We start from the raw sequence: 22013 nt of genomic DNA, 5'->3' as shown, positions 1-22013 counted from the left end.
CAAAGCCAACGTCATTCTTCTTAAGACAGACATGGTGAACTTCATGACACCCATGCAGATGGACAATACAGTTACGACTGCTGAATCCTACACAAATGCACTCTATAAGCACTTACACAAGTGCATGGATCGTCCTACCCCAAACAGAACCAAGACACTATCCTCCAAAAAAAGGAAGCCAATCTGGTGGTCCCCTGCCATATACAAGCTACAACAGAAGGAAGAAACTTTTGCAAAAGAGAGTAAAATCTCATGAATGGAGGAGCTCCCCGGTCAGCCTCAGTAAGAAGCTGAGATACCTTATAAGATCCTCCAAGATCCTAGGAAAACAAAATTGCCACTGATTCTAAGGACAAACACAAAGCATTCTATAGCTATGTCAAGAATCTCAATGGCAACACCCAGATCTGCTCTGAGTTACAGCACAATGGCAAAATTACAGACCCAACTAATATTGCCAACATCCTGGCAGATAAGTTCAGTGCTAAATTTAAACCCCTCTCACCTGCTAAAGGGCCCATATCTATACAGGAAGAATACAGAGTCCCTGTAATCACAACTATGCAGGTAAAAGCTGCACTCTCTAAAGCCAAAAACACAGCATCCATAGGACTGGACAACATCCCAGGCTGCGTTTTACACGAACTTCAGAATGAACTCGCTTTCCACCTAAGCACCATGTTCAATCATAGTCTCACGTCAGGCTTTGTGCCCACTGAATGGTGTACAGCAACAGTTATCCCACCCCACAAAGGAGGAGCCACTACTGATTCTGGGACCTATTGTCCTATTAGCCTGATGAGCCTGGTCTGTAAGGCCATGGAACGTATCATCATGGAACTCATAAACAAAGACATTGGTAACCTCCAAACTCTGGACCCCACCCAGTTCAGGTTTGTGAAAGGCAGATCATGCCTCCTGAACCTGATTGACTTCTTTAAGGCAGTCTCCAAAGCCATAGACGAGGGTAAGGTGGTTCACACAGCCTATCTTGACTTCGCCAAGGCTTTCGACACCATCTACCATTCTGGAATTATAGCTAAACTCACTAAACTAGGTATAAATCCCTACATCACAAGATGGGTTGCCAACAAGCTCACTGACAGAACCCACACTATAAAAGTTGCAGACTCCAAATCTGACTTCAAACCAGTAACAATTGGAGTATCACAGGGTTCAGTCCTGGGTCCTTGTTTAGTATCTACTTCTATGAAGTACAGGCTAACACAGAAGGCATTTAGCTAATGAAGTTTGCAGATGACAGCAAACTAGGAACCATAGTCGAGTCCCCAAATGATGTGGATATCCTACAGCAGGGCCTCACTGAGACAGATGCCTGGTGTCAGAGCCATGGCCTCAAGCTCAATGCCAAAAAGTGCATTGTCGTCCCCTTTGGTAAAAACTTTGTACCCATGAACTACCACATAGGCGGCAGTCTACTTAACGCAGAATGGGTGATAAGAGACCTTGGGACCCAGGTGGACAGTAGTCTCTCCTTTGATAATCACATCACCACAGTAGTCAGGAAATCCTCCTACATGGCACACCTCATCACAAAAGGGTTCTCATACATGAAAAAAGAGGTCATTGTTCCCCTCTACTCGACACTCATTAGACCCATTATAGAGTACAATGCCCCTTTTGAAATGTACCTCACAAGACATCTGCAGCAGCTGGAAAGGCCATAGAAGTACCTCACAAAGAGGATTACTGGCCTCAAACAGATGCCCTATACTGACCATCTCAAAAAACCCCAGCTTTACTCCATAGCATATCGCCTACTCTTGAGGTGATCTCTGCTTAACATATAAAGCTGTGTCAAACCCAGAGCTGTTGGACATGCTACACCTAAAGAAATCCCAATCCCACCGAACTACACACTCTAGAGACCTAAACCTTGCCACCACAATAAACAGGACATGCTGGAGGGATAGATTCCTGTCCCAGAGACTTTGCATACTCTGGAACAAGCTACCCATCTATGTCAAGCAAAGTTCCTCATTAGCACTCTTCAAGAAAAATCTTGATGAGTGGATGGGAAATAGGAAATACACCCCGGGGATCACTTCTGTGGCTCTGCTCAACAGGGGCACAGGAAAATAACTTTCTTGGGTGGCATAAGCCAGGGAACCTTGTTGGCTAGGCTTATTTAGGCCCTTGGGCCAAAAGTTGATATAATAGTGATTAAACAGGAATGGAGAATAACAGAACAACTTACCTGGATTGCTCTGCTAATATTATGGGAATCATAATAATGTTTATCTGTTTTCTTTTTTTTTTCTTTTTTTACATTAACTGTTTTATTTACTTTAGGGTGACTCTGGGCACATTACTGTCAGATCCACACAGCATGCAAGCTAAGATAATAGAAATTCGATATAGTTTTGATTATTTATTTTATTTATTTATTTATTTACAGTCTGCTTACCCGGATAGTCCATTGGGCTGAGAAGAGCCCATTTTCCATGGAGGCCCAGGGAGAAAAGCTCCTTAAAAACAGTATACAAATTGAAGCAATACAGTCACATGTTATTATACAGATGAAGAAGTTACAGAATGCAGTGGATATAAAACAAGGTATTACATAGTATAAAAATTACAATTTGCAATGAAATTCAGATAAAAATATGAAAATCATTAGTGAATATCCACAAATAAAGTAGCTAACACATTGGAATATAAAAGTGGTGGCAAAGAGCCTCACATGGTATGTTAACAAGTTTATAGTAGAACAGGAGAATAGGAGGTTTTACGTCTTGATGTAAGCAAAGAGAGAATGTAAGAAAAAGTAGGGAATAATTAATAAGTGAAGAGAAAGGTGGATAACAAGTACTGGAGATCAGCGTGATGACTGACGAGAGAGAATGGGGGAATATGAAAAACAGGGGTGATTACATATGCATCTTTCCTATCAACTGCATGCAACATCCTATAGACTACATAAATCAAGAAATTTAATCCTGGAGCTTTTGTATAGTGTTTGTGTGCGTGTGTGCGCACACGTGTGTGCACATGTGAGTATGTCTGTCTGTGTCTTTGTGTGTGTGTGTGTGTTTGTGTGTGGTATGTGTAAGCATGTGAATATGCATGTGTTTGCAGTGTGTAGGCATTCACCACTGTACATAGGTTCATAGGTGTTTACTAGGCTAATGACCACAAGGGCTTTTTAAGCCTAACCATACATCCCAAATCTCTGATGAATTCCAGTGCCCTTGGCAAGTGTAAGTAGGGACTTGGGAGATTAAACCTTTACAAGCAGGGACCTGGGAGATTATTTACAGGTTGCCTGTGTCCTGTTCCTCATCCAGTTGTCCACGTTACACTGTTGCTTGCATAATAAAGAAATGAATACAATTAGTTTAGAAACTGGTACTTCAAGCACAGAACATGCAGAGCATTCTGAAATGCATACAAATTAAGTATGGCTCATCTGAGGCAAATTAATTGAACTAGGTCTATATCAGGAACTGGCTCTATACATGTTGATCTATAAATGATATAGCAATTTAAAGGTATTTAGTACAACATAAGGTGCAAGCATCCATGAAAATGGCATGCAAGATCACAAATTAATGACTGAGTTCATTTATAGTTCTAAACTTTGGAAAATAGATTCCATATTTTTTAACAAATGAAGAAAGATCCCTTTGTGTTAGCTAACTTTAAATAACCACACAAATTTGAACACTGTTATCTGTCTATTTGTTAGTTTACATTTTTGTCATTTGGAAAGCCTGACTGAGCAAAAAGCTTCTTTTCAGTAGAGGACCAAGGAGAAAAGCTCCACATAAATACATAACCCAGTTATATAGCTCAGAAAAAAACTACAGTACAGTACATGGTCCATAGACTACAACGTATGGCATAATACAATAAAGAAGGATATGCAATGCAAAGTAATACCTGATATACATTTAGAAAAACAAAGCATTTAAAAAAATGTTGATAGTCCATAGGAATTTCAGCTCCATTTGAATTATGGGTGGAAAATGTCCAAGAGCAGATAACATATAATGGTAGTTGTATAAAGTGAACATTTTATTACAGTCTTGTATACTGTGAACAAACAATTGTGTTAAGCTGAGAAAGTAAGTGAAATTCTAAGAAGAAATGAAGTTACAGACAAAAAGAGATTCATTGTTCTTATGGAATATCATAGTAGTGAGTGGAGATTACAACTTAAAAAAAATGAGTTAAAGTGCAGATGACTAGCCAGGACTAGAGCAAGAGAATAGCCAGGACTTGCTTAGATATAGCTTCAGTTGGAGTTTAAATCATGAAAGCTTATCTGTCAAGTTTTAAGTGGAGTAGAATGGTGTTCCAGAGTTTAGTGACATAATTATAGTGAGTTTCTAGCTGTGTGGTCTGATTTGCTAATGATTAGATATGATTTTGTACTTGAGCATAGATCCCTAACTGGTGAGTAATATCAAAGGGTATTTTTGTTGTGGGAAAGTTTTCTGGCTAATATATTAATTTCTGGACTATAAGTAGCTGTGAGTAGGTAAGATGGTGAGGAAGTTTGAGACAGTTGAGTTGTTTTAGAGTTAGAAAGTGGTTAGTTTTGCAAATGAGGTTGGTAATAAATTTTGTAATTTTGTTGTAGCATATGTCCAGTTTCAATCTTTGGGTCGAGTGAATGATTGTGAGAATAGGAGGTCCATAAAGAAGCGAAGGAAGAGGGTAGGCTGATGTAATAGTTTTCCTAGTAGCTCTGGTGAAGAATAGACAAAACCAAGTTCCTAGTGAGTTAGTTTAATTGTTTCTGGCATACTGTGGTAAAATTTTAGATTCTCATGTATTATCACTCCTACTAGTTTTGTGTATGATATTATTTCTATCAATGTGTAATTTGCTGCGGTAATTTGAAATAAGCATTTTTGGTCTGAAAGTTGATTTGTTGTGAAAATCATCAATCTAATTTTGTTTGGATATAAATAATGATAAATACGAGTAGATACCACCACGATCATCCAATAAACTAAACTGTAGAATTCTATGACTTTTATTAAAATACAAGCAAAAAAGATGAGCGCTTTTGCGTACTAACTGGTACGCTTCATCAGATCTTAAAATATTTCCATTTAAAGCTTCCTTTTATACAAAAGGTATAATCCATTCATTTCAGCAAAGTAATTAATCAATCAATCAATTATTTAAAATCACAATTACCTGAGTGCATTTAGTAATTACCCTACACTCTGATCACAGTTAGAAATCTACGGAAATGCTACGCATCAACAAATGCTCAAGCACACTAACAATTCATAAACATTTTGTTTGGATATAGCAGTAGGTCATTGGTACCAAGCCAAGAGTTTATGGATAAGAATGACTCCTGAGTGATTTCTCACAGTTTACTGAAAGTTGGGGCTGAGAAGATAAGGGCAAAACTATTTACATATTACACTATGACAGCATACTTGGTGGCAGTATAAAATTAATCTCTACATATATTAAATAGGAGATGGTCTAAGACTGACATTTGTGGCACTCCAATGGAAACGGGTAAGAAAGATGGGAAACATTCCTGCCATTTTATTGTTTGTTACATACATAGCTGAGGAACCAGGAGAGAGATGACTGAATTAGGTTAAGTGAAACAGAGTTTTACAAGTAGTTTCCATTGATAGATACTATCAAAAGCTTTATACAAGTGTCAGGAAATAGATGAGACTAAGTTGTCTGATTAAACAAACAGCATGAGATATTTTATCTGAAAATAGTTTCAGTATTGGAAGGAAAAGGATATTCTTGCAAACAGAAATACAAATAAAAACATCAAGTGATATGAAATTCATGAATTTACTGTAAGATACAAATGATTTGACTTGCATGAAGTTAAATAACTGTCTCTCCCAAAGAGCTTTGCAATTAATGGAATTAATGTTTAAACAGCGAGGGAAAAAGACATATATATACATATTATGTATATATATATATATATATATATATATATATATATATATATGTGTGTGTGTGTGTGTGTGTGTGTGTGTGTGTCTGTCTCTCTCTCTCTCTCTCTATATATATATATATATATATATATATATATATATGTATGAGTGTGTGTGTGTGTGTGTGTGTGTGTGTGTGTGTATATCTCTCTCTATATAAATATATATATATATATATATATATATATATATATATATATATATACAGGAAGATAGAGGCACATAGAAGAAAGAAAGAAAAATAGAAGCCAGTCCACAATAATAATAATGAGAAGAAGGAGAAGACAATAGACATGCTACTTGATTGACACTGTGTTTTTTCACTATTGCCTATCCAATCTCTCACCATCTTCCTAACCCTGATACCATTGAATTTTGGGTCTATATCCCTTCGTCGAAGCCTTAATTCCACGAATGCCTATTCATCATTTACATCATTGAAACGTTTTCCTAGGGAATGAAATTACTTGGCCACCAGAGCAATCGTAACAAACAACATATTCTTTTAAACTCGCCAAGGTGGGGGCTGCGATCTCCACATCTCACCTAATTATATATACCAACTCCGAGATTGCACTATATTGGGGAAAAGGGCAAATTTGTAATGATGGACAACTAATTCCCTTCCTTAGGAAAAAGTTTTGATGATGTAAACGTTCCATGAAAATATGTTCGATTATTAGGGTTCTATGAATAGGCGTTCATGGAATTAAGCTTTCAACAGTGATAGGAAGCCTTCATTTCTACTCACAGCCTACCACCTACCATTCACTTGCAGCTTATTTGTAATGGCTAGTGTTGGCACTTTTTCTTATCTGGTCTACTTGAGTAACACTTCTTGTATCCATTATCAGTCCTCTTATTTTCTCCTAATTTAAGGAGCTGCACCTCTGTGCTAACAGCAAAATCTCACCCTACTTTGTCATTACTAAGTACTTTATTTCTCTTGTAGCAATCAGTGACTGTCCTTCTCTCTCTCTCTCTAAGTAATTTACCTATTGCCATTCATATCCAACTCAACTCCCCCAGAACTTTTCTCTACCTCTAAAGTGAGCTGCTACAACTTTGTTCTAATAGTTCAGCCCCCACCCCATGGCAAGGATGTATGTCCAGGGCATCTTTGCATTTTACCTTTGTGGACATTTAACATTAAAATGCAAAGTGGCTCTGGCATAGTTATGCCTGATTGCACTGGACTCCTTTGTAGGTAGGACAGATAGTGGCTTTTGTAAATAATCAGACATTTCTGCTATGCTATGTTCATGGGTTAATAATAAGCTAACTGCCCTTGTAAGCCATGTTAAGCCTCGCCAATAATCTTTTGTGAAACTCAAACCCTGCACTTTGTGTTTGCAAGGCAAACACCATAACCATTAGGCAACCCTCCCATCTCTATGTCCTATGGATACCTAGGTGGCAACCCTTTGCTGTCTAATTCATAGGTTCATAGGTAGGAACTAGGCTATTGTCCCTAGGGCCTATATAAGCCTAGCCAAAAAATGTACCCTGGCTTTCGCCACCCAAGAAAAATATTTACCTGTGCCCTTGTAGAGCAGAGCCACAGAAGTGATCCCTGGGGTGAATTTCCCATTTCCCATCCAATCATCAAGATTTTTCTTGAAGAGTGCTAATGAGGAGCTCTGTTTGACATAGATAGGTAGTCTGTTCCAGAGTATGGGAAGTCTCTGGGACAGGAATCTATCCCTCCAGCATGTTCTGTTTATTGTGGTGACAAGGTTTAGGTCCCTAGAGCGTGTAGCTCAGAGGGATTGGGATTTCTTTAAGTGGAGCATGTCCAACAGCTCTGGGTTTGACATAGCTTTGTATGTTAGGCAGAGATCGCCCCTGAGTAGGCGATATGCGATGGAGTAAAGCTGTAGTTTTTTGAGACGGTCTGCATAGGGCATCTGTTTGAGGCCAGTAATCCTCTTTGTGAGGTATTTCTGTGGTCTTTCCAGTTGTTGTAGATGTCTTGTGAGGTACATACCAAATGGGTATGATGAGTAGAGGGGAACAATGACCTCTTTTTTTCTGGATGAGAATCCTTTTGTGATGAGATGAGCCACATATAATGATTTCCTGACCACTGTGGCGATGTGATTATCAAAGGAGAGACTACTGTCCAACTGTGTCCCAAGGTCTCTTATCACATTTTCCAAATTAAGTAGACTACCAGCTATGTGGTAGTTCATGGGTGCAGAGTTTTTACCAAAGGGGATGACAATACACTTTTTAGCACTGAGCTTCAGGCCATGGCTTTGACACCAGGTATCTGTCTCAGTGAGGCCCTTTTGTAGTTTGTCCACATCATTAGGAGTTTTGATTATGGCTCCTAGTTTGCAGTCATCTGCAAACTTTGTTAGCCAAAGACCTTCTGTGTTAGCCTGCACTTCAGAGAAGTAGATACCAAACAGGAGAGGACCCAGGACTGAACCCTGTGGTACTCCACTTGTCACTAGTCTGAAGTCGGATTTGGAATCCGCTACTTTCACAGTGTGGGTTCTGTCCATGAGCCAGTTGGCAACCCATCTTGTGACATAGGGATTTATACCTAGTTTAGTGAGCTTATCTATAATTCCAGAGTGGGGGATGGTATCAAAAGCCTTGGTGAAATCTAGATAAGCTGTGTGAACCATTTTACCCTCATCTATGGCTTTGGTGACTGCTTCAAAGAAGTCAATCAGGTTTAGGAGACATGATCTGCCTTTTACAAATCCAAACTGGGTAGGGTCCAGAGTTTGGAGATTACCAATATCTTTGTTTATGAGTTCCATGATGATACGTTCCATGGCCTTGTTGACCAGGCTCATCAGGCTAATGGGGCAGTAGTTCCCGGGGCCCGTCGTGGCTCCACCTTTGTGGATTGGGATAACCGTGGTGGTGCGCCATTCAGTGAGTACAAAGCCTGAGGTGAGGCTATGATTAAACATGGTACTTAGGTAGGGTGCCAGTTCATTCTGTAGTTCATGTAGAACGCAGCCTGGGATATTGTCAGGTCCCATGGATGCTGTGTTCTTGGCTTTGGAGACTGTGTTTTTTACCTGTGCAGCCATGATTATAGGAACTTTGCATTCTTCTGGTATAGAGATGGGCCCTCTAGGGGGTGAGAGGGGGGTAAAGTTAGCACTGAACCTATCTGCTAGGATGTTGGCAATATCAGTTGGTTCTGTATATTTAGCACCATTGTGCTGTAACTCAGAGCAGATCTGAGTGTTCCCATTGAGATTCTTGACATAGCTATAGAATGCTTTGTGGTTGTCTTTAGAGTCAGTGGCAATTTTGTTTTCATAACTAGCTTTGGAGGATTTTATGAGGGATCTCAGCTTCTTACTGAGGTTGACCAGGGAGTTCCTCCAGTCATGGGATTTTACTCTTTTTTGAAACAGTTTCTTTCTTCTGCTGTAGAGTTTGTTTATGGCAGAGGACCACCAGATTGGCTTCCTTTTTTTGGAGGATAACATCTTGGTTCTATTAGGGATAGCATGATCCATGCACTCATGTAAGGGCTTATAAAGTGCATTTGTAGCATTGACATGCAATATTGCTTTTAGGAATTGTCCTGTTATATGTGCTGGTCATAGATATACTGCCTGTCATATATTATTTGCAGACATTTTCTGCTCTTGCACCCACTCTCCTAGCGTGCCTTAAAATCTTTGTCCTGACATAGTTCTACTGGCAGTTTCAGGGAACCCTTAATTATAAGTTTACACAGTTTGTTCAAAACACTGAAGCTGGAAGTTTAAATATAGACTCTTACCTCCCCTGGTCTGTTTCATTTTTCTTTGTTTTTGTATTTGTTTTTTTTTTGTTTTTTTTTTTTGTCAATACATGTGGACTCTTCTTCAAGTGCTTCCATTATTGTGAAGTATCATTAACCCTGTATGTATGTTCACACTGATTCATCTGTGATCTTGCTCATTATTACACCTACATCTGTTAGTTCCATTTACTAATTACACTTCACATTCATGATGCATTACTACGTGTCCTACTTCTCAACATCTTAGAGAGAGAAATCCGGACAAAGCCATAAATAATGGGGAGGTCAAAGGTGCAAACATAGGGAGAATTTTTAAATATTGCTCTTACAAACTTAGAAAGCTGATTGAATAGCAGGTTTTACTTTAGCATGAATGTTCTGAAGGATATGAAATCTGAAACTATGTTTGTCATTTTGTTCTGACTTCAATGTTCAATAGTTTACCAATGGCTTGACAGAAAACCACAATTTTATGAGAAATGGACCAAAAATATGAGTCAAAAATCTGGACATTCTGCAAAAATTTGTGAATTTGAGGGTATACTACATATGCATTAATTTATACTAAACTTTCTTCAGAATTACAGGAGTCTTTGTAGTAGCTAAACCAACAGTCCTGAAGTAGAGAATACATAGCACTGTCTGTGTGAGCAAAAAAGGAAGCTAGCAGGTACGGCTGGTGCAAGGCAAGCAAGCTAGTTAGACCAAAATGAAAAAATGCCAGCACCAAGAATGAATTAAGTAATAGTAGCTTTATTTAAGCTGAAATTCATTGCTTTCATTAGAATGAGAAGGTAGTAGAATGACATCATTTCCTGTCTCAAGAAGAAAATGTAATTGTTACAAAAATAAACATAAAAATAAAAATAGATATTAGTATACATAATGTAATACAATCAAAATGCATGTGCTTTGAAAATATACATATTCTAACATCAATATTAAAGTCAAAAAAAAACAATGTTTGATTATATTTAAATTGCATTAAGTCCAGGGAAAACAAACTTTTTCTCTTTGTTATTCAGAATATCATGCCATCCAGGATGATTCATAGTGTGTCTGTATAAGGCATTTGTAATCTTACCATTTCTGATATCCCCAGGTGTTCAGATATTCTAATTCTGAACTGTCTGGATGTCTGCAAGATAGATAATCCAATCCGAACTACAGTTACCAAAAAACAATATCATGTAAATGACCAATGTTTTTACTAGTAAAGATATTCCAACTAGTTTCTATAATATTAAGAAGATGTTTAGTATTTCTACCATAGGTTGTAATAAATCTGCAAGTTTTTGATGTTCTTTATATTGCAGTAGTGAATCCCTAGATTGGTTTTGCTCCATTGCATGGCAGAACTGATAGTATGTCTGGGAGTATCCTCTAGTGAAAACTATTTGGCTATCATCATGATTTGTTTAAATCTTGCTCAGAGGAACATATCCCCCAAATGTTTCCATTAAGATGTTCAACAAATTCTTCAGATAATCACTGCCACCCCAGATATCAAACATTGTGCAACTCATCATAGATGATGTGTTCCTCCATATAACCCATATAAAAGTCAGCATAAATGTTTGCCAATAGCAATCTTGTTTGAGTAAAAACATTCTTTCTTGTATGTGTTCAGCCATGCAAATAAGTAATGTATTAAAAAAATCCAAAGCTGCTAGTCCTATCTGGAATACTAGTATATATAGGTCTGTCTGGAATATAGATATTGTTTAGCTGGATCTTTGACCATCAAATGTTATTCAATCTGATCTCAAATGAAAATGTAAGTCATTGATAACTGCCTGTTGCATGTTTATCCATTGGAGGATTAAATGAGGAGGATCAGAATGATCCTGTTGTCTGAAAAATAAATTCAAATAGCACTGTCTGTGTAATGTTAAAACTTAGTATGTCGTATTTTACTGTCTGATAAACTAATGTTAATGTTTTAATCTTGCCTACATTAATTGTGTGTCTGGAACTTTTTTCCCTGGGCCTCCAGAGAGCTAGGACACTTAGTTAGACCATGCTAGTTAAGAAATGAAAATAAATAAATAAATAAATAAATAAATAAATAAATAAAATAAATAAATAAATAAATATATAATCAATACATAAATATTTCCAGCAACGTGATAAATATTAAAAGAATATGTTGCTTTCCTGATCAAAACAAGTTGTGTTTCTGCTTCTGTTTTTCTTAGTATTAATTATGTTTTGTAGCAGTATAAAAGTATCCAGTTCTTTCAGCAGATAATCTGTGTAAGGTTTACTGTAAGGTTTCTCCCAATTACAGAATTATAACAGAAGTTCTAATCTGGTGGGATATAACTTGTTATTTTAGTAACACTGGGTTTTCAATATAAATAGTAGAAAAAAAGGGAAAGCATATAGTGTATGTGTGTGTGTGTGTGTGTGTGTGTGTGTGTGTGTGTGTGTGTGTGTGTGTGTGTGTGTGATATATCACTTTTTTGAATTGTCAGTCAACTGACAAAGTGAAGTGCTTGGAAAATTCATTGAGAGCACTTCTTATTGACTGCTGGAGATACTGAAGGAAGGAAAGTTGAGTGTGGGTAAGGTAAGTCTGCTTGGTGTTTTAATACCAAACCTCTCAGATATGCGAAACGTTTTGGCATTAGGAGGTTAGTGTTTGTGGGTTAGGGTTCGAGTGAAGGAAAGCTGTAGTGCTGTGCATGTGCATTGCTCTATGCGGTGTGTATCTGAGTCTGTTGGTACGACTTGTAATGGTAGTGCCACATGAAGGCTATAGTGAGGCTAACGATTAACATGCATTAATAAGGTGATGCTGGGGTGAGAAGCATATGTAGCAGCAGAGAAGTGATAAAGACAGAGAGAGAGACAAAGAAGGGTGGGTTTGACACAATAGTTAAGATCTTCACCTTAAAAACAAAAGGTACAAAGCATAATTCTAACCTTGGGATATTGGCTAAGCTTAAAATGGCCCTTCAGTGCAGTTAGCCTATTATTCACCTATGAACATGTGAACCTATGAAGAAGACAGAAACAGTGAGGAACGTCATACTTACTATATATTTGAAATATTGGTGATCAGGATGCACTCTAGCAAGATCCACCCCCTGCTATGACATGATCTAACCTTATAACGTTGAAGCTCCTATTTTTAATGAATAAATGATTTTGTGAATCAATTTTTAACAAAGATGATATTAAACAAAAACTTTGCAATGTGCATTGGGGGCTTATGCCCCCTAAAGGACTGTTTGACACTTAAAACTGTATAATTTCAGAGTGCAGGGGCGTGGCAGCCCCCTTACTGAATGTGTGTAGCTGCTTTCACTAACATGATCAGTAATGCCCATTAGAATAATAATTATTTTAATATGTTAACGATTTTTAATGATAAAAAAACTACGAATTTAATACAGCAAATAATAAAAACTGTACTGAACACTTAACTGACAGTATCAATGGGATGTATATCAAGTTGGCATTGCCCATACCTGCCAAACTACATATGATGTGTCCTAAGCTATACAGTCACTGAAATATTTATACCTGAGGCCAGAGGACCACAAAACCAGTTAGAACCCAGTGCAGTTTATGATACATCTATTGTGTAACCTATCAAATCATTCACTGGATGTTCTATACAGGCCAAAGCCAAAAGACTGCAGTACAAAAGACCTACATTTTTGACTTACACTAGTGAAACTAATACAAAACTATGATGTAGCTTTTCATGTCATATCACAGAGCACATGTATCACAAATGGCTAAGTAGACAAATTCAGATGCCTGTCTCTATCTAAAGTTCAGACTCTTTGACTGCTCATTGTGCCCTCTGAAATTATCCAAACGCTAAGACTGCTTAATGCACTAAAGTTTTTTTTTTTTTTTTTTTTTTTTTTGGTGAGGAAGAACAGTATGACATTATTGTTTCCAGATCACTGCACTGCACTGAGCATGAAGTTAATATTTCAATCATCGTTTTTTATATCTCTGTGTTGCAAAACAGTGCAAGCATAGGCACAACATTTTTACAATGGGAACAGTCAAATCAACTGCGGAAAGCATCCTGACATCCAGCACATGCACTCATAATTATTTTTACAGCATTCGATGCATATTGACTTATGCTTCTTGACAAATGCCTTACCTGGAGAAATGTAAAATGTCTTTGCCAGTTTCTTGTCTGTAGTTAGGTGCCAAATATCCTTAGTCATGTTCAGTAACCTCCCAGAAACAGGAGGAACTCTCCGGAAATCTAAAATCCTTTATTAAATCGAGAGAGAGATAAGGTCAAATAAAAATTACTGTGCATTACAAATGAGTAAATATGACTATGCATGCATTCTTTACATCTGCAATGCCCCCTTCCAACAGAAGACTCACAGAGTAATTTCTTACTTTATATAAAAAAATTCCCTTGTCTACAACAAAAAAACATAGTTGCAGAAACAACGCATCTCAGTTTTGTTAAACACAATAGCCTACAACTTTTGTGTTTACAGTTTTCATCATTAGTTGGTTGGTTCTTTGAATACAAATAAGTGCATTGTATTGTTCATTCCATTTCTTAATGAATGTTTCGTACTGAGAACAACCAGCTGTTTGCCTCAAACTTTGGAAATGTCTATTAGATTACAGTTTCTGTAAGAGTTGTTTTATGAGCAACAAAATACATTTGTTGAGTAGAATGGATCTAAATATTAGTTGTTTTTAGAGATAAGAACTTAAACTCTAACAATCTAAAGTGTTTATCCAAAATTGCCCTCAGCATGCAAACTCACACACACACACACACACACACACACACACACACACACACACACACACATTCCTGTGAATATTTAATACTTTGTCCTGTTCTGTGATTTTCTATTACTCTTGATATTTTGAGATATATAGGAATCATTAAAGCACCTTGTTCAAACACATAGGCTGGAATGCATAATGAAGTTGTACAGCATGCAGTGGTATTTTTTTAGTTAACAACTATTGATAGCCTGTTCGTGGTTCAGACACGCAAATTGCACAGCAGTCTTTAGTGTGCTTAATGCATGGTATGTAAATGAGTGAATAAAGTGATGTAAATGCAGTAGCACAACCAATTGAAGCAGTAACAAGAAACAAATGAAGATATTAAAACTGCATAATTCATAAATGAACATGAAGCACCCTGTGTACCTACCGGTACTCTTGAACTAAGATGTGCTGTACACCGTATATTAAAGAGTTACATATTGGAGACATGTGATGAGTATGGATGTTTTGTGAACATAAGTGCCTTTTCACAGTGGATACAGGTGGCTCTGACCCTGTAGATTGTCATAGTCGACTGTGAGAATGACTGATTTAGGCCACATTTTACATACCATAACTTGACTGAGTAGAAAATGGTTGACTGCTTCCATGTGGATCTTGGCACAATATGGATTCAGGTAGACATGTGCTGCCCATATAGACTTCAGCCACAAATAATTAACAAATTTCTTGACAATATGCTTCTTTATGTTTAAGTACAAATTTGATTATTTAGCACAGCAGAGGAGAGAAACACTGCTGTGCATAGCTTTTGTAACATCACACATCTCCCTGAGTTACCATGCACCACACACTACACACATACCAATAAAGACCCCAGCCTGCCCCAACATACATGTCTAAGTGAGCAGGAAGACCTACCATTTCCTGAATGGCCGTGTACTTTGCAATGCAAAGGTGATCATATACAGAGAGTCTGTTTGTGTGTTACTCTGACAATGCACATAATTCCATACTTGGCATATGTCTGACCTCTATCATTACTTTCAGCAAGGTGAGTTCCCCATTGCCTTATGGTTGGTAAATGCAGACTCATTGTTTAAAATAAATGTTTACTAAAACATAAACTATGCATTTAACCACCTAAATAGTTTTGTCTGTCAGAGTTGATGCTGGATAACCCTCAATTCCTGACTTATTACTTCTTTCTACCACCCTTAAACTATACCTGATATGGCATACAGTGCGACACATGCTAAGACATAGAATGACAAAAATATAACTTTATTGTCCTGAAGGCAGGCTTTTGTGGCCTTGACACGTCTGCTGGGGCACTGTATTTCTCCTAGACATAACCAGCAAGTTGACTGCTGACTGTGTTCTGTTGCACAATATGCTTGTGTGGAAACAAGCTGGTCAATATCATGACATGGCTACATTAGGCCTTTTCCCAGATATTACACCAGGAATATCAGCAAAAGAGGTCAATTAGTAGGAGAATGAAGACAAACTTCCAGGAAAAGCACCTCTTAGGCAGCAATGGTCACAGCATGTAGTAATACTGATGAAATGGTGGCATATGGTCAACAACTATAGACCATGGCAATTGTAAAGGAATAACCACACAGAATAAATATGATTGGAGTGTTACTTTAATGGTGCACATGAGTCAGGTTATGCCAGTCAATGTATGGTCTAGTCACAATGTACATCAGGTATCACCTGAGTTCTACACAGAATCAATGACATTGTGAGTGACAGTCACCATTATTTGTACTTTAACAGGGAGTACAGCACCACAAGACTGTCAAAGTGAGTTTTGTGGGATACAGGACCATCACAAGTAGTGTAGGGAACATGTCATAGTGGACAGGACTGGTGGTCAGAGATGATTATTAGTGTGGGATCTCCTTAGGTGACACTGCTTATGATCTTCACTGATAGGATGTAATGACATTGCATGATCTGGATATAGAGCTTGTTGACTTGTGATTGATACAAGCTGCTGGCCTCTTGTGACAGGTATGGCCTGCCACTGCATGACCTACACCTAAATGCAGACCCGAATGGAGAAGGGTCAGAAGGGAGAGATGATAAATCAGCAAGCAAAGGAGAGTAGTACTGTTGAAACTGAATTCATCTTCAAGTCTTGGGGAGAAACTTATGAGATGCATCCTGTTTTTCACAAAATCTCACCAAACTGACACTGATATATAGACTGTATTTTATATAGCATATATCATGGACATTAGTAGGTCAAAAAAAGACAGCTGGGTGCACAAGTCCCAGGATAAGAAAAGTACCCACCCTGGTAGGCACACTGGTGCCAGGACTGGAAAAAAATGACAATGTGGAATCCTCAAGACACTGAAACATTCCTACAATGGGGCTAGGCAAGGCTCAGGGGGAAGATGACCCCACAGTGTAGAAGAAATAATAGTCCACAAAAAACACAAAAACTGACAGGCCAAAAAAGAGCCATAAAGATGATGAGTGGACTATCGGGGATAAGAAAGAAAGTATGTATTGTTACTATTATGCGAGAAGCCCAGAATTTCCAGACAGAAGATATACAAAATGATTAAGAGAGAAATTAGAGGAAAGAAACATACTTCCATAAAAAAAAGTCAGAAGCTTCATATGCAAATTTGTGTTCACTAATACAACAGATCCATGAAAAACACTATATAGACCAAGAAACCTTGGGCCGTTTGGAAAAAGAAGCTACTGAGAAAGTGCAAAAATATAAAGAACAAAATCTAGGGACTTTTGAAAGGTATAAAAAGAAACATGGACATGGGGAAGAGAGATATGATATGGTGCATTATTTATGCAAAAGAGAAAACCAAATTAATCAACACAAGAAAGGCATCCCCACAGATATTCAAAGAGAACTACAGGAAAAGACATCCAGATATGGAAAATTTCACAATAAAAAGATAAGATCACAAACAGGGAATGCAGAAGAGAAGATTAGTCAAGTAGAAGCTAAAAAATAGAAGCTGACGTCATGGAATACATGGGAAGTAAAGGGTTCGGTGTAGAAAGTCTAACACACGTTATATACTCAGCATGATGGAACAACGAGTCCCCAGTCTTACACATGTTATATACTCAGGATGATGGAACAACAAGTCCCCAGTCTAACACACGTTATATACTCAGCATGATGGAACAACGAGTCCCCAGTCTAACACATGTTATATACTCAGCATGATGGAACAACGAGTCCCCAGTCTAACACATGTTATATACTCAGCATGATGGAACAAAGAGTCCCCAGTCTAACACATGTTATATGCTCAGCATGATGGAACAACGAGTCCCCAGTCTAACACACGTTATATACTCAGCATGATGGAACAACGAGTCCCCAGTCTAACACATGTTATACACTCAGCATGATGGAACAATGAGTCCCCAGTCTAACACACGTTATATACTCAGCATGATGGAACAACGAGTCCCCAGTCTAACACATGTTATATCCTCAGCATGATGGAACAACGAGTCCCCAGTCTAACACATGTTATATGCTCAGCATGATGGAACAACGAGTCCCCAGTCTAACACATGTTATATACTCAGCATGATGGAACAATGAGTCCCCAGTCTAACACATGTTATATACTCAGCATGATGGAACAACGAGTCCCCAGTCTAACACATGTTATATACTCAGCATGATGGAACAATGAGTCCCCAGTCTAACACACGTTATATACTCAGCATGATGGAACAACGAGTCCCCAGTCTAACACATGTTATATGCTCAGCATGATGGAACAACGAGTCCCCAAAGCAAGGAAAAACAGGAGGAGCAGGAGACATCTGAAGAGGAAATATAGACATGGGAAAGAAAAAGAGGTTTAATATGGTGCAATATTTATGCAAAGGAGAAAGCAAAACTAATCAGTATAAAAAGAGGAGCACCAAATCTATTTGAAGAGAAATACAAGCAAAGGTATCCAGACATGGAAAATTTTACAATATAAAAAATAAGAAAACAAAGAGGAAAAGTAGAAAAGAGGATTAGTAATGGAGAAGTTAAAGAAATAGAAACTGAGATCATGGATTTCATGCAAAGTGAAGGATTTAGTGTAGAAAATTTAACTCAGTAATATCACAGCAGGATAGAGCAATGGACACCCAAATTAAGGAGAAACCAGTGGAGCATCTGATTAGTTGCCATATGAAGATACTTTGGAGCCTTCCATAGGAAACCAGTGCAAACATTTACTCGAGTTGGACAGTAAGGTAAGGAACAGGAAATTGTGGCAACTCTGATGCAGTCAATGTTATGGAGTGACAGGCCAGTGAGTTCCCATATGAAAGAACAATGGATGACACAGGGTGAAACTGAAGAGAGTGTAGCACAGGAAGATGCACTGGAACTTACAGAATGCCCACAGGAAATGGAGAACAAAGAATATGTCCTCACTTTAGAAGAAATAATCTAAGAAAACATGTGCTTAATTTAATACAGACAGGCAGACATATCAAGATCAATGAAAGAAATACAGAAGGTCAATAAAACCCAAAAAGTTAGACGTTTGACAAAACAAATGAACACAGTAATTAGGACTGTCCATAGAGATTCAAGCAATATAACAAAAGTAAATAGGATATATTTCTTTTGCAGCTAAATTATTAACAGATAACAACAACACAGGGTAGTAAGGGAAAGAAAGGGGAGAAACTGAATGCCATCATGGAAGTATAGAATACAGAAAACTATAAAGCAATTTTGACAAGAAGTGTCACTGTTAGAAGAGTATAGAAGAGGGAACAGATCAACAAAATACTCAGAAAGATAGATTCACTAAAAGCAACATGCAGTATCTATCATGCACTATCGCAAATAATAAACTAAACTTAGAAGATATGTAGATAAATATAAAGAAAAAGTACAAAATAAGCAATTTATTGATTACTCAAAAAAGTTTTGTAGAGAATTGGGAAACAAGGCAAAACAAACTGAAACACCACCAAAAAAGAAGAAATAGATACATTTTGGAGAAATGTCTGTGAAGATCCTGTGGAACATAATAAAGAGGCTAAATGGACCGAAGACGTAGAAGAAGGAATAAGAAGTTCAAACATACAGGATATGAAACAGGATGAAATAATGGCTGCAGAGATTGAAACAATGTTAAAAAAATCTCCTAATTGGAAAACCGCAGGCCCAGATGCAGTACCTAACTTCTGGCTGAAAGTATTAACATCCCTGCATGAAGATTTAACCATGAGTAGGAACTATTTATATGTGCATCCCAAAGAGACACCAGCTTGGTTAACAACAGGAAAAGCAATGCTCCTATGTAAGATCGAACCTGCAAGCTATCCTAAAAACAATAGAACAATACTTGCCTTCTGACGACTTATAAGCTATACACTAGAATTGATGCTAACAGAGTGCATAGTCATTTAGAAGAAAACTCAATCATGGCAATAGATCAAAAGGAGAATAAAAGAAAGCCATATGGAACAAAGGATCATTTGTTGTTAAATAAAGTCATCATGGAGAATTGTAAAAAGGAGAAGACTCCAAGTATGGCATGACTAGAGTACAAAAAAGCATTTGACAGTATCCTACATTCATGGATAAAAGAGTGCTTAAAATTATATAAGATACACCCTACACTATCAAATACATTACAGCAGCCATGAAACAGTGACAAACAACTTTGCAGTTAAGCCATTATAAAGGACAAATTATTATTCCAGGGATAAAATTCAAAGGGGGGATATTCCAGGGTGACTCCCTGTTGTCACTGCTCTTTTGTCTTGCCCTTAACCTGTTAAGCTGTCTGCTTAAAAGATTAGGTCATGGGTGGAATTTGGCTCCCCCAAAATAATAAAGTGCAAAGACTTTTCATCTATTTATAGATTATTTAAAATTGTATAGTTCATCAGATGACAAAATGAAAGCACAACTGCAAGTAGTCAAAACTTTTTCAGATGATATAAGAATGTAATTTGATAAATTTACAAAAATAAACTTTAAAGCATGAAAGCTGCAGCACCAAGAAAACATCAGTTTGGGACAAGAATGTAATATAAAAGAACTTGAGCAAGAGGGAGTGTATAAATATTTGGGAAATGATGAAGGATCAACACTGAAACATGAACAAATGTGAATAAAACTTAGTAAGGAATGTTTTAGAAGACTTCATTTAATATTGAAAACAGCATTGACATCTAGGAACAAAGTCCAAGCTATAAACTAACTTGCTCTTCCAGTCCTAACTTACAGTTTTGGAATGATTGACTGGCCCTAAAAGGTGTTGGATAATTTGGACAGGAGAACAAGAAGGATGCTTCGTGCTCATCAAATGATTTATAAAGATCAGTGCATAGCAAGACTATATATTCTCCGTTCTGAAAGAGGTATGGGTCTCATCGAAATTGATTACAAGTATAGATTTGCAATCGCGGGCTGCATAGATATCTACTGACCTTGCAAAACCCAAACATAGTGAAAGTTTTGAAACATTAAGAGAATAAATCTAAGATGACTTCCCCGCTTAATTTAGCAGAAGCATATTGGCATCAAGTGGGAATGGAAATCAGACCAGTAGATAAAAATCAGGCAGCAACTGAATGTGTCAAAAAACTAAAAGAATATAAGGTGAAGGATCAGATGAGAAGGCAAGAAATGTGGAAAATGCATAAATATAGTTGTAAATATAGAAAACTCTTGAAACAACCTCATGTTGATCAGGATGAAATGCAAGAATGGTTAAGGAGAGATGAATTTAAACCAAAAGATGAAAGGTTAATATTGCTGGCCCAAGATAGTGGACTATGTACACCTTGGTTTATAAAGTCAACTGAACATGTGGGAGAAACAGACAAATGCAGGTTTTGTAAAACAGAATTGGAAACAGTCACACATCTAGTTGCTGGTTGTGACAGACTAATGGCAGAAGGACTGTATACTGAAAGGCATAATAGGTTCATAGGTTCATAGGTTAGTACTGGGCTATCTGCTCGAAGGCATATATTAGCCCAGCCACGTTGTGCGGTATTCACCACCCCTTTAGTAGTTTCCTAGACCCTTGTACTAGCAGCTAGTACCCTTGGCCCCTATCTAGTACTGCTGTTGGTGTGATCCCCGGTGTGAACTTTCTGTTACCCATCCACTCATCAAGGTTCCTCTTGAAGAGTGATAGTGATGTGGCAAGGCTGCTGCATTGAGGATTGTGCAAACATTATGGTATTGAAGTGTCTGAAAAGCACTGGAAACATGATCTGATAAGCATTATCGAAAATTATTAAGTTTATATCACATGGGATGACCCATTACCAACAGTTCAAAAATAGATACACGAAAACCAGATATAGTTGTCCATGAAAAGAAGACAAAAGCAGCATTGATTATAGAAATTGCTACACCTAGTGACTTCAGTTTCTTACGTACAGAGAGACACAAAGTAATAAAATATGAGGACTTGCAGGCAGAAACAAGGGCAATGTAGAAGAAGGATAACCAGACAGTTCCAGTAGTAATAGGAGCAATGGGTCTTATAAAAAAGAATTTACAGTCGTAC

The 22013-nt window shown here is 37.6% G+C and overlaps 1 protein-coding gene across 1 annotated transcript in view; it reads right to left on the bottom strand.

The window, feature by feature from the left end:
- The window catches only part of LOC122797833 (extracellular serine/threonine protein kinase FAM20C-like), a 719407-nt gene that overhangs the window by 310716 nt on the left and 386678 nt on the right, over nucleotides 1-22013 (bottom strand). The window contains exon 6 of the mRNA XM_044066357.1: nucleotides 13853-13968. Within this exon, the coding sequence (XP_043922292.1) occupies nucleotides 13853-13968 (116 nt within the window). The remainder of the gene's footprint in view (nucleotides 1-13852; nucleotides 13969-22013) is intronic.

Source organism: Protopterus annectens, chromosome 1.part0 (assembly GCF_019279795.1).
Source record: "Protopterus annectens isolate FY-2018-M chromosome 1.part0, PAN1.0, whole genome shotgun sequence".
Classification (NCBI taxonomy): Eukaryota; Metazoa; Chordata; order Ceratodontiformes; family Protopteridae; genus Protopterus; species Protopterus annectens.
This window is presented reverse-complemented; position numbering and strand designations above follow the sequence as displayed.